The sequence below is a fragment of the Humulus lupulus genome, chromosome 7 (assembly GCF_963169125.1).
Source record: "Humulus lupulus chromosome 7, drHumLupu1.1, whole genome shotgun sequence".
NCBI lineage: Eukaryota > Viridiplantae > Streptophyta > Magnoliopsida > Rosales > Cannabaceae > Humulus > Humulus lupulus.
The window spans coordinates 96453325-96467134 of NC_084799.1; the positions used below are offsets into that span (position 1 = coordinate 96453325).

Below are 13810 nucleotides of genomic sequence, written 5' to 3' on the forward strand. Positions count from 1 at the left end.
GGGTATTAAATGTTAATAAATGGTAAATTTCATGAGTTAATATGTTGGTGGCCTCCACGTATCTTAGTAGGCCCATTTACAAGGTTTCAGCCCACTACTTTATGGGGTAACACGCTCCTAACAGTGTCAGGAGGGTAGCTAAACGTTTTCTCATGTCAGGCGGCGTCGTGAGACATCTCACTTGTCACTTGTACGAAATCGACACCACTATTTGTGCAATAGTAAATGTCAGGCAGCTTCTTGTGGTTCAAGGTCGCTACGCTTGACACCTGACATCTCTACTATAGGCCCTAAGGAGGGGTCTCAAAGGCTTGGAGGATTTGAATAGAAGAGACGGTCTTACTAATGGAGTAACATCTGTACGTGGTCCTCAGGGAGTATCTTTCCACAAGAACATACTCCTCTCGGGTGGTGACGATGAATAAAAGAAAAGTTTTCGTTCCGGGGAGCTCCAGGCGAGCTCTAAGGGCTTAATTACTCTTAATGCATGTTACATGTCACCGGGTGAAAACACACACACAACAACTTCAAAATTGCATAATTAATTATGGAATGTTTAAAAATTCATGGTTATTTTTAATATTTGACTAAAAATACAAAGGTATAACACATTATAATTTTTATTAATCGTTCACTTTTTGAAAATAGATTTCCAGAAAGCTATCACGTAATATTAATCTTATTCCCAAAAATAGTCTCTTCGTTCCTCTTCATTATTCTTAATCTATAAGAATGAAGACAACAACTATTGAAATTGAAGCAGCCCAAAAGTGTCGAAAGAAAAAGAAAAAAAAATGGGTCACAAAATTATTAGGAATAATAGAGTTCAGCATTTGGGAAGATCAGCAGGTGGAGGAAGTAATTTTTGATTAGGCAACTTTCCATCCAAGACTACCCAAGCCATCATCATCCCCCAACTTGCATGGTCCTCCAAGTGACAGTGCATAAGCCATACACCTATCAACAATACATGTTAATCATTAAATTGTAGAGAATAATAATATAATAATAAAATAAAAAGACATGATTTTGAGGAAGACTATCGTAATGCACTTTATTGGTAGTGTACGATCCTAACAAAGATTAATTATACAATCGAGATAAATAGTGATGATCGTACACTACCAGCGTGGGTGCACTATAACTTTATTTCTCTATTATATTAAAATTCTATAATTTATAGACTTAACTGACCTGGATTATCTGTTATAAATCTTATAGCAATCCATCCACCAGAAGGAACACATGCAGTGTTTCTTCCCACAGGGTCAACCAAATTGAAGTTTGCAGGGTCTTTAGTAGAATTAAAATTCCCAAAGCCTTCTCCAACTACAAAGAAGGTATATCCATGGAGATGAAAAGGGTGCCTTTCAGAAAGAACAATGTTTGTATTTTGCATCACCAACTCCACACTTGTGTTAAATGGAAGAACCTCTACCTTTGTTGCAATTTCCACCAATGTGTTGTTTGGTGGAGTTCCTGTATAGTTAAATGGGAAGGTGGGAATACTAGGAAAGTCAGGACTGTAAACCCCCTTTGATTGACCTGAAAAATGGGCTTGGAGGAGGGATGTGTTTGGGAGTGCAAAAGAAATATTGTTCACTGAGGCAGCAAACTTTGCCCCATTGGGGCCTTCACAGGTTTTATTGTTATGTTGGCATGGTCTAGTTCCAAGGCCAACTGTGAAGAAAAAATGCTTATCGACCTTTTGAGGAACATTAGATGGGAACTGTGCATTGGCTAAACTACGAAGTTTGTTGCTAAATTTTATTGCGAATGAAGTGTCGTTTAGATCATGCAAGACTAGTGGCTTCAAGAGCTGAAGTTTCTGCCATGGGATTGCAAGGGTTGAGTTTGGAGATTCATATTTTAAGATTCCTGCACTGGTAGTATTGTCAAAAGGGTGACCTGGCGAAAATGGCCTAATGATCATGAGGAATGTGGCATTTGGGAACTCAGATTTGGTGTTGAGTATAACATTTGTGGATTGTCCAGAGGCTATGATAACGGCGTCAACTTCAAAAGGTTTGACATAAATACCATCAGTATCAACCACTTTCAGTGTGTGGTTTGCAATGCTGAAAAATAGCTCACTATTAAGTGCAGCATTGATTAGACGAAGAAGATAAGTCTTTCCTGGCTTCACCTTCAACTTGAATGTGTCTACACAAACATCAGATTATATAAATATATATTTACATGAGTGAGTCGACTTCTTTGACCTCTTGTTGATTGAAATTTATTACAATCTTACCTTCAGATGAGCTATTATACAATGGGCCTGGAAGCCCATTAATGGTATAGGCATCTGAGACATTTGGGCCCCCACCATTTAGCAAAGCCTGGTCAATAATTGCCTCTGTATCTGCACTCCACCACTCTCCTGACAAAATCTCCATGTATTGTAACTTTTGTTAGAAATTTACAATCTAATTATACGTAATTATTTTAGTGTAATGATCAATTACCAAAGATGATTGGAACTTCTTTGTGGGGTTTAGGAAATGGGTAAGGAGTGCCACGCTTTGGAAGAATGATCATGGGACCATAGAGAGTAGCTCTTAGCCATGATATGTGGGCATGCCAGTAAAAGCTGCCTCTCTGGTCTACAACCGTGTAGTTATACACAAAGCTCTTTCCTGTTTGTATTGGGCATTGGGTCACATATCCAGGCCCATCAGCCCACCCTGTTTGAACTTGCCTAATACCATGCCTGATACAATAAAAATAGGGAAAATTATATCCTTCAGGGTAATTAAAATAAAAGTTCGATTTATACGGTAGTATAAACTAATTACCAAAATAATGTAAATTTAAACCACCTTAATATATTTCCTTTACTATCAACTATAAATTTGATCTTCTACTTTTTCTTATTTTATTGTCTTAGTATCATACACAAAATTTTTAATTAAATATGAGGTTTTTCACTTTTTTTTTACTCTTCATTAATATTACTTTTTATAATTAATTTGTTTACCGTCGTATTTTTATTTAAATTGATATAAATGATCTTTCAATTTTATTATATATAAATATTCATAAATTTTTGTAACATATATTAATAGTAGTATGAGAGATAGTGATAAAAAAATATTATATTATTTTTAAATCATAGCTAGTCAAAATCTTAATCTAGACAAAGTTTAAGATTTGTTGCTATTAGCTATATATATTAGTTGTTTATATTAACTGTAAATTAGCTATAAATTAGGACTAATTAGTTTCTCATTCTCTCTTAGTTCCCTAGAATAGCTTCCCTAGTTTGTATATAAATATATGTTTATTTCTCATTGAAATACAAGTGAATACAATTCTCTTCACCTCTTATTACATGGTATCAGAGATTTAGTCTATAAAATTTGAATTTTGCTACAAAATTAGGGTTTTTTATTTTGGGGTTTTCCATAAACACAAATTAGGGTTTAGTCTATCTTTGTTGTGATTCTACATTGGTTTTTCATGTTTTCTGTTGTGTTTCTTTAAAGAGTTATGGCTAAGAATAAATCAGAGATGAAATCCATGGTTTCATTTGATGTGGTTCCTGTGATGTCTAAAATCACAGACCATAAACTAATTGGTTCAAATTATTTGGAATGGTGTAAGACTGTTCGACTTTATCTACGAAGTATTGACAAAGATGACCACTTGACTGATGATCCTCCTAAAGAAAAAGATGATTCAAGACAGACGTAGCTCAGGGAGGATGCTCGCTTATTCCTTCAAATCTGAAATTTTATTGACAGTGAGGTAATTGGTTTGATCAATCATTGTGAGTTTGTTAAAGAACTAATGGATTATTTAGAATTTTTGTATTCTCGAAAAGGCAATCTCTCCCGTATGTATGAGGTGTGCAAAGCATTCTACCGTGTGGAGAAACAAGATCAGTCCCTTATGAACTACTTTATGTCCTTTAAGAAGACGTATGAAGAGCTTAATATGTTGCTTCCATTTAGCACTGATGTGAAGGTTCAACAACGCCAGCGAGAGTAGATGGCTATTATGAGCTTTCTAGCAGGGCTCTCACCTGAATTTGATTCTGCGAAAGCACAGGTTCTTTCTGGTTTTGATGTTTCCTCTTTATAAGATGTCTTTAGTCGTATTCTTCGCAAGAAAATTACTCCTTCTGTTCCTCTTAATAGTGCTTTGGTAAGTCGTAATAATTATGCTCCTAGGAAATCTTCTATTCCAACTGGGCATAAAGGAGGTCGTTCACAAGGAGTTGAAACTCGAACACCGGATTCTGGAGGCATTATTTGCAACTACTGTAAAAAGCCAGGTCACACCAAGTTTGAGTGTAGAAAGCTACAGTTTAAAAATCAGAAACAACACTCTATTAATGTTACAAATACTATTGATGCCACTGATAAATTCGTCCTTATTTCTACTGATGAATTTGCCAAGTTCTCACGATATCAGGAATCACTCAAGTCGTCATGTTCTTCTGTCACTGCTATTGCCGATTCAGGTAAATCTAATATGTGTCTTCTCTCTTCATCCTCCAAATGGGTCATTGATTCTTGTGCCACAGATCACATGACAGGTAATTCCCATCTCTTTTCCACTTTTCATTCTCACACTTCAACTTCTACTGTTACCTTAGCTGATGGGTCACCATCTTGTGTTCGTGGGTCTGGCACTATTACTCCTACACCCCTACTTACTTCGTCATTTGTCTTACATTTACCTAATTTATCCTTCAATTTTCTCTATGTTAGTCAACTCACTCGTAATCTTAATTGTTGCATCTCATTCTTTCCCAATCATTGTTTATTTTAGGATCTTATGACGAAGAAGATTATTGGTAAAGGACATGAATCTGGAGGCCTCTATGTTCTTGACATATCGCCACCAACTTCTTTTGCTTGTTCGAGTGTCACTTCTACTTTTGAGGCTCATTGTCGATTGGGTCATCCGTCTATTCCTTTGCTCAAGAAACTTTGTCCGCAATATAGTAAGGTGTCTTCATTAGATTGTGAGTCGTGTCAATTTTCCAAACACCATCGTCTTAGTTCGAGTCCACGAGTCAATAAACGTGCTAGTGTTCCTTTTGAATTAGTTCATTCTGATGTTTAGGGTCCTTCTCCTATTTTGTCTAAACCTGGTTTCAAGTATTTTGTTACTTTTGCTGATGATTATTCTCGTGTAACTTGGTTATATTTAATGAAAAATCGTTCTGAGTTGTTTTCTATATTTTGTGCATTTTGTGCTGAGATTAAGAATCAATTTAATGTTTCTATTCGTACTTTGCAAAGTGATAATGCCAAAGAATATACATCTGCTTTATTTCATTCTTATATGGTCTCTAATGGCATGCTTCATGAAACCTCTTCCGTTGATACTGCATCCTAAAATGGTGTAGCAGAACGTAAAAACAGACATCTTCTTGAAACTGCACGAGCCCTCTTATTTCAAATGCATGTTCCTAAACATTTTTGGGCCGATGCCATTTCTACAGCATGTTTTCTTATCAATCGCATGCCATCTTCTATTCTTAATGGTGAGATCCCGTATAAAATTCTTTTTCCCGGCCAGTCATTATTTCCTGTTAATCCTAGGATATTTGGTAGTACTTGTTTTGCTCGAGATGTTCGTCCAAATGTCACCAAATTAGATCCTAAGTCATTGAAGTGTGTATTCCTTGGCTATTCTCGTCTTCAGAAAGAGTATAGGTGTTATTGTCCAAATCTCAACAAGTATCTTGTCTCCATTGATCTTACCTTCATGGAAACCACACCCTATTTTTCATCTTCCTCTATTCCTACTCGTCAGGGGGAGGATGATGATGATTTGTTGGTATATTGTATCACTTCTTCTGCCCTTGACCCACTTCCTGAGGAATCTCTTATTTCTAAACCTATCTCAGACACTACTCACGGTGAGTCTCTTATTACTCACCCTGTCTCAGCCACAGCTCCAGGCATGCCTCCGCCTCCTATTAAAGTGTACACCAGGCGTCTGCCTCCTGTTTCATGTCTTGCACCTGCTTCTTTGTTATCAGATCCGGTGTCAAGCGATGATCTTCCCGTTGCGCTACGCAAAGGTAAACTTCAGTGCACTTATCATATTTCTTCTTTTGTTTCTTATAATCACTTGTCATCTTCTTCTTGTTCTTTTATTGCTTCCCTTGATTCTATTTCGATTCCTAATACTATTCATGAAGCCATATCACATCCTGGTTGGCATGATGAAATGATAGAAGAGATGAATGCTTTAGATGACAATGGTACTTGGGACTTGGTCGATTTACCTTCAGGAAAACGGGCCATAGGGTGCAAATGGGTATTCATTGTTAAGGTCAATCCAGATAGATCAATTGCTCGATTAAAGGCCCATCTTGTTGCTAAGGGTTATGCTCAAACCTATGGCGGGGACTATTGTGATACTTTTTCTCCTGTTGCTAAGTTGACATCTGTTCGATTGTTTATTTCAATGGCATCTACTCATCAATGGCCTCCACATCAGCTAGATATCAATAATACTTTTCTTCATGGAGATCTTCAGGAGGAGGTGTATATGGAGCAACCTCCTGGTTTTGTTGCTCAGGGGGAGTTAGGGCGAGTCTGTCGTCTTCGAAAATCTTTATATGGTTTGAAGCAAAGTCATTGTGCTTGGTTTGGTAAATTTAGTCAGGCTGTTGAGAAATTCGGTATGCTGAAAAGTAAGTCCAATCATTCTGTGTTTTATAAACGATCAACTGCAGGTATCATTTTATTAGTTGTGTATGTGGATGACATTGCTATTACTGGAAATGATACTAGAGGAATCTCATCTCTTAAGTCATTCATTCATACTCAGTTTCACACGAAGGATTTGGGGGTGCTCAAGTATTTCTTGGGAGTTGAGGTAACTCGGAGTAAACAAGGTATTTTTCTATCTCAAAGAAAGTATGTCGTTGATTTGTTGACTGAGACAGGAAAATTGGGAGCAAAGCCTTGTAGTACTCCAATGAGTCGTAATGTGCACCTTACAAAAGATGGGGAACCATTTGAAGATCCTGAAAGATATCGCAGGTTGGTTGGAAAGTTGAATTATCTTACCATTACTCGTCCAGACATTGCATTCTCAGTTAGTGTTGTCAGTCAGTTCATGTCATCTCCAACAATTAATCATTGGGCAGCGTTAGAGCAAATTTTGTGTTACTTGAAAGGAGCACCAAGACGAGGTATCGTGTACGCAGATCATGGGCACACTCATATTGAGTGTTTCTCAGATGCAGATTGGGCAGGTTCTAAAGTGGATAGAAGATCCACTTCAGGTTATTGTATTTTTGTTGGAGGGAATTCAGTCTCTTGGAAGAGTAAGAAGCAAAATGTTGTGTCACGATCAAGCGCAGAATCAGAATATAGGGCTATGGCACAGTCTGTGTGTGAGGTAATGTGGATCTATCAGCTATTGACTAAAGTAGGACTTAAGACTTCAGTACCAGCAAAATTATGGTGTAATAACCAAGTTGCTCTTCATATTGCATCTAATCCTGTGTTCCATGAGCGGACTAAGCACATCGAAATTGATTGTCATTTTGTTCGTGAGAAAATTCAGCAAGGCTTGATCTCCACAGGATATGTGAAGACCGGCGAACACCTAGGGGATATCTTTACAAAAGCATTAAATGGGGTGAGGGTTGATTATTTTTGTAACAAGCTAGACATGATTAACTTATATGCTCTAGCTTGAGGGGGAGTGTTAGCTATATATATTAGTTGTTTATATTAACTATAAATTAGGACTAATTAGTTTCCTATTCTCTCATAGTTTCCTAGAATAGCGTCCCTAGTTTGTATATAAATATATGTTTATTTCTCATTGAAATACAAGTAAATACAATTCTCTTCACCTCTTATTACAGTTGCAAAAATATATTTTAAAGTTAAAAAATTAGTTTTGTAAATTTTTGTAACAAGCATGTTAAATAAATTTATAATATTTATGTTAATGTTAGTTACAAAAATAAACTTCTTGATTGTGAAATTAGTTTTGCAAATGTTGTTACAAAAATGTAAAACTTGATTACATAATTATTGTAATTCACTACTCTGTAACTGCATTTTTATATAAATATATATAATAAAGTATTTTATAAATAATGAATATCTTAAATTTATATTTTTAAGTTGTATAATATAAATTTGATGGTTAATTTTTTGGTACAATATTGTATCATATGGAAAAGTTTAACATTTTTATGTAAATTTTGGTTACGATTTCTTAACTATAAATTGTTTTTGTAAATATTAGTTACAAAAATATCTTTCCTAGTTATGAATGAAACTAGATTTGTAAACTATTTTTTACAAAAATAAAAAAATTAGTTACGAATTTGTTCGTAATTTTTATGTAAAAAAAAACAATTCTAAAACTGATTTTTGTAAATATTATTTATAAACATGTAACTGATATTTACAATTTTGGAACAGATTTTTATAAGTTTGTAAACGTTGATCACAAAAAATTGTATTTTACCGCTTTTATTTACGATTTAAAAGTCACTCTGTATTTATACTTTTGCCACTCTGTGTTTTTATCCAAAAATTCCGTATTTTTGTAATGCACCGTATTTTTCATATTTTTTTTAACTTTTAGTGCACTTTTGTAGATTTCCCATAAAAATAAATCGCTTTTATTTAGAGAAAATTACAATCTATATAAGATTTTTAATAGAGTTTGCAAAAATATGATTTTTTTTCAAGAAAAGTTAATCTATGATTTTTTTTAAAGAATTTTCCCTTTTATGGGTTTAGTTTCCCATATTTTTGTATAAAAGTTTGTTTATGCTATATTTTTACTCTTAATCAAATTTTATTAATTTGGAAGGGTTGGTTTGTAATTTGATTATTTTTTTAACTTATTTTGATTTTTTTTATATTAATTTTATATAACTATTTTTATATTAAAATTTTATTTTGTTGTTTTAAAAATTTTGTATATTTAATTTTTTTTATAATATGAATTGTGTTTATTATTATTATTATTATTTATTTACTATAAATATATTTTTTATTTTTTTTAGATTGTATGTTTTTTTTTTTCGAAGTCTTAAGGCAACTAGTTATTTGATTGATTTTTCACTGTTATGTAAAAAAAAATCCTAGAGTTAGGTTAAATAGCATATATCAAGAGGGATAACCAGTTATTTGTTTGATTTTTTACAGTTATGTAAAAAAAAAGTCCTGAAGCTAGGTTAAATAACATGTATAGGAGGGGTAACACGTTATCTTGAGAGGAGTAACCTTCTGCCATAAGAGGGGTAATCAGTTACCATAAGAGGGGCGATAGGTCACTCATATTAGAAATGAAAAGAAACATCAAATTTGAAGGAAAAAATAGGAAGAACACTTCATTAAAAAAGAAAGAAGAAGTAAGTATGATTTTAGTAACATAGGTAACTAGTTATCATAAAGAACCCATAAATATACACACACATCAGAACGTGAAAGTAACCAATTACCCCTAGAAATATACATACAAAGAATGTGAAGATAACCAGTTACCACATACCTGAAGAAAAAAAAAATAGATCTGATCACAATAGATCCCCATTGTTTTGTGCAGCTTCGAGCACCACGGGAACACACTCAGCCCAGGCACCACCCTTCTCCCTCACCTCTGACCACCACCAGCACTTCCCTCGCCTCAGCATAGCCCCACCATTTTGGATTTGGGGGCTTACAAATGGAATTGCGTAGAGATGCGCAAATTGTAGCTGGGTTCGTCGATGGCGGCTGGGTTTCACGGAGGTGCGTGCCTAAGGTGAATCGCAGGTGGTGAGAGTGGGTGGTCGGAGATGGTGAGGCAGGCGAGTGGAAAACAAGGGAGGTGACGGCTAGGGGAAAATGAAAGAGAAGAGAGATGGGAGAGAGAGAACCATGTGGCTGGGTTTGGAAAGAGAAATAGTTTGTGTGGCTGGGGTTTAAGAGAGAGAATAGTGGAATGCTAATTTACAATAGTACCCCTATTTGGCTGATGTACTTTGGTTTTAAATTTAGCTTCCATATTTTAGTTAACTAGTAATTGTGTTTCTCATACTTTAATTTTTTCTTTAATAAATTTTTGTATACAAATTAAAAAAAGTATAATTCTCATATTTTTGTGCAATGATAACATAGGAACTATATTTTTAAAAAATTCTCTTTTATTTATACACTATTTTCTTTTTATAACAAAAATACCATCAACTCAGACGGTGTCAAATTACAATAAAGATAGTAAAAATCATAAATAGATTATACCAAAGCAATCAATCAATCTATTTATCTATCTATCTATTATATAAAGCTGGGCTAAGTGTAGATGGGGTGGCAACACCTATGATTTGTTTTCTCATTTTTCTTATTTTTAAAACTTATTTAGTTTTTATTCTTATTTTCTTATTACATTTTGTGTATTTATTATATTTATTGTATATAACCCATATTCTTTTATAGCTAATTAATAATTAATACAATAAAAACAGATCTATACATATATATATATATATATGTATATAATCTAATGATAATAGCTACTATTAATCTATTTATATAAAGCCTATTGACAGAAAATTGCTATGTAACATTGTAACACAGAATTTCTCTAATATAAATATATATATATATATATATTTATAACATACTGCAACCTTTTCTTAAAAAAAAACCATACTGTAACGTTGAAAGAAACATTTGTAAATTTGTTTTAGGAAATTTACTTATTTGGTATTTTATATTTTTGTAAAGTATCATTTTGGTACTTTTTGTTTTCAATAATATTTATATGGTACCTTGTATTTTAAAATTATACATATTTGGTATCCTAAACTCAGATTTGATAGATAAAATTTTATCAATATAATCAAACTATCATTAATTATATATATATAATTAATTAAATTTAAATTTGAAACTTACATAATTGACAACAGTTTGATTAAATTAGTAAAATTTTATTAATTAAATTTGAGTTTAGGGTACCAAATATGTACTATTTTAAAATACAGGGTACCATATGAGCATTATTGAAAACAGAGGGTACCAAAATGATACTTTGCAAAAACACAGAGTACCAAATAGTTACCTACCTATTTTTTTTATTATTTAACGCATTTTTATAATGTATAAAATATATTTATTTATATTAATGAAATGTAACATATACATTAAAAGAAAGATGATTTGTAAATATATATAGATGTAATGTAACATTAATTCCTGAGTTTATTGATTCAATTCATTTTTATCAAAATGAATTAAAAGTAATAAAGAAATGAAATTTATGGGTTGGCTATAATGTAACGTTCACAGGTTCTTTTTTTAATTAAAAATGAAATTTATAAATTGGTTATTAAAAGGGAATTGTAGCACCGAAGAACATTTGTAATTCACTTGATCTATTTGTTTTTTCTCTTTAAATATATATATATATATATATATATATAATGAAAACATCAAAAAATAACGGTAAGTTCATTTCTTTTTCTTTTTTAGTTTTGATAGAAATATACATTTTCTTTTTTAGCTGAAAAAAATATTTAACAATTTAGATTGTAGAATATATAGAGGACATGAACCTATTGGAATGATTTATTCTTTAGAAGTTTTGACTCAATTTTGGCAAGAGTTGGTAATATGAAGGTACCTATACTCAATTTAAAACAAAAACCACATTTTTATTTTTAAGATATAATTAGAATATGTAATTTGAGTTTTGTTTACTCTATGGTTGATTATTTCATGCAGTTAAAGCACAGGTGTATTGTGTATATTTATAATTATATTGATATACATTATCAAATTAATTAAATATATAATTCCTTCCTTATGCAACTTGTAAATAAAGAATGAAGCAACGATAGTCATAGATTACTTGCCCTATTTCATATGTTTATTTGTGTGTGTGTGTTTTTTTTGTCTGACAAATATTACTCATATTTGATCAATTATAAGAGGTATGACGAGGTTAAAAATGTTTTTTTTCCTACATTTGTTTTAAGGAATTCTGTTGATGGACTTTATATATGTGTGTCTATAGAAATACATTATATTTTGTGAATTATTTTTTATATATATTTTTTATGACTTAGAGGTTTTATATGAAAAATATAGTTCAATATCTGGTATTAGTATGTATAATTTAAGCATTATTAGATTTTTTTTCCTTTTTAAAATCCATTTATAAGAGTTTAGAGTTAAAGATTTGAATTATTAGGAGAAATACGAAAAATAGTATTGTTATATATTATATCTATAAAATAATAACTTAAGTAATGATTCTTTGGAGAGAGGCAAACAATTCTAAACATTATCTCACACTCACCCCATTAAAGTAACTTCCAATAATTTACTCTATCTCATTTTTTTTCGTTTTAATAATTTGATGTGATTTTAAAAAAGATACATGTATCTTTGTTAAGTTGTTTTTTAAGAAAATTTCTTTAAAATATTAATATTGTAACAATATATAATTGTTTCTCGTATTTTATAAAAAATTAGAAAGAGTGCTATATTTAATACTATTATATTGTCAACAACTGAATTAAATATAAATTTTTAAATGTATTGAAATATACATAATTTAAAAAACTTCTAACAATTGCACTAAGAACGGTTTTTATTTCCTTGTTAATACATAATTCCGGTAAAAAGTTCAAAGAACAAATTAAATTTGAAGATACCAAATTGCAATAAAATATGTTTTCTAATTTCTCAATAGAAAAGTGATTGATGTCATTATTGTTAAATAATAAAAAAATTTATTGTTTGAAATACTGAAACAACTCACTTAAGCACTTCATTTCCTAATTATAATTATATAGGTGAGCTTTTTCAATTACCAGTGAATGGTGATGTTGTTTGGGACATGGCTGACCACTTTAATAACTAAACGGTCACCATCCCTCGCTACAATACTCGGTCCAGGAAACTCTCCATTTGCAGTGACAATACTCTTTGTGTAGCCTAGTCTTGTCACATTTTTTAATTCAATCTACAAATTCATAGCCAATAATCAAAGCTATATATATTATTAAACAAAAAAGACAGACTAATAATTAACAATAAAATAACTAAATAAGAAATGAGTAGTAACGTTTTGGGACATACATTAAAATTATAGTGCCTTGTAATGCCTGCAAATGCATGATTGGAAATGGCCAAACTAATGATGAAAAGGAAGAGATTATAGACTCTGGGAAATGGTGATGAAGAAAGACGACCATGAACACCCATTTTTGCTATATCTCTTTTATTTTTTTTATTGTGATTGATTTCAGATATTGGTAAATCTGATATTTATTTATATAGTAGTAGTACTGCTCAAATACAAAACTTTGTCTCTGGAGTTGGAAAGTTTGGGATTCTACTTATTTTGCTGAATTTGTTGTATTTATTTTCCTCAATTGTCTGTATAAAATTGGAATCACGCGTATTTTTGTAATAAAGAGATAAATCTATTGCGATAAAATACATATTTACAGTGATTGCATGATCTGTATATTTATTTATACATAGAAAGTTAGGGAAATGGTTGTATCCTTCTAGTTGATTAGTTGGAATTTGAACATATAGTTGTAAACTTGTAATTGAATAGACAGCATCAGTTAGTATAGGATTAAAATATTATCAAAGACATTCAAATTCTTTTGATATTCTTCCTTTTAAAATGAAAACTTTTGTTGTAAAAATTAAAGAACGTACACATTTAAATTTTTATTTGGGAAATTCTTCCGTTTTAGCTCATTACCAAGTTTAATCTTAAGTTTCCAAAAAATATAGAGATATTAGATCCTATACCTAATTTTAGAAAGCTCATTTGGTATTTTGAAATGTAATTTTTA

The 13810-nt window shown here is 31.7% G+C and overlaps 1 protein-coding gene across 1 annotated transcript; it reads right to left on the reverse strand.

Annotated features, from left to right (window-relative positions):
* Positions 1 to 680: 680 nt before the first annotated feature.
* Positions 681 to 13202, reverse strand: LOC133789801 (laccase-17-like). The gene is made up of 6 exons (XM_062227532.1): positions 13077 to 13202; positions 12809 to 12960; positions 2469 to 2713; positions 2255 to 2383; positions 1195 to 2163; positions 681 to 957 (listed from the first exon to the last, which is right to left on the reverse strand). The coding sequence occupies exons 1-6, from the start codon at positions 13200 to 13202 to the stop codon at positions 827 to 829; spliced, it is 1752 nt and encodes a 583-aa protein (XP_062083516.1). The 3' UTR covers positions 681 to 826.
* Positions 13203 to 13810: the final 608 nt, after the last annotated feature.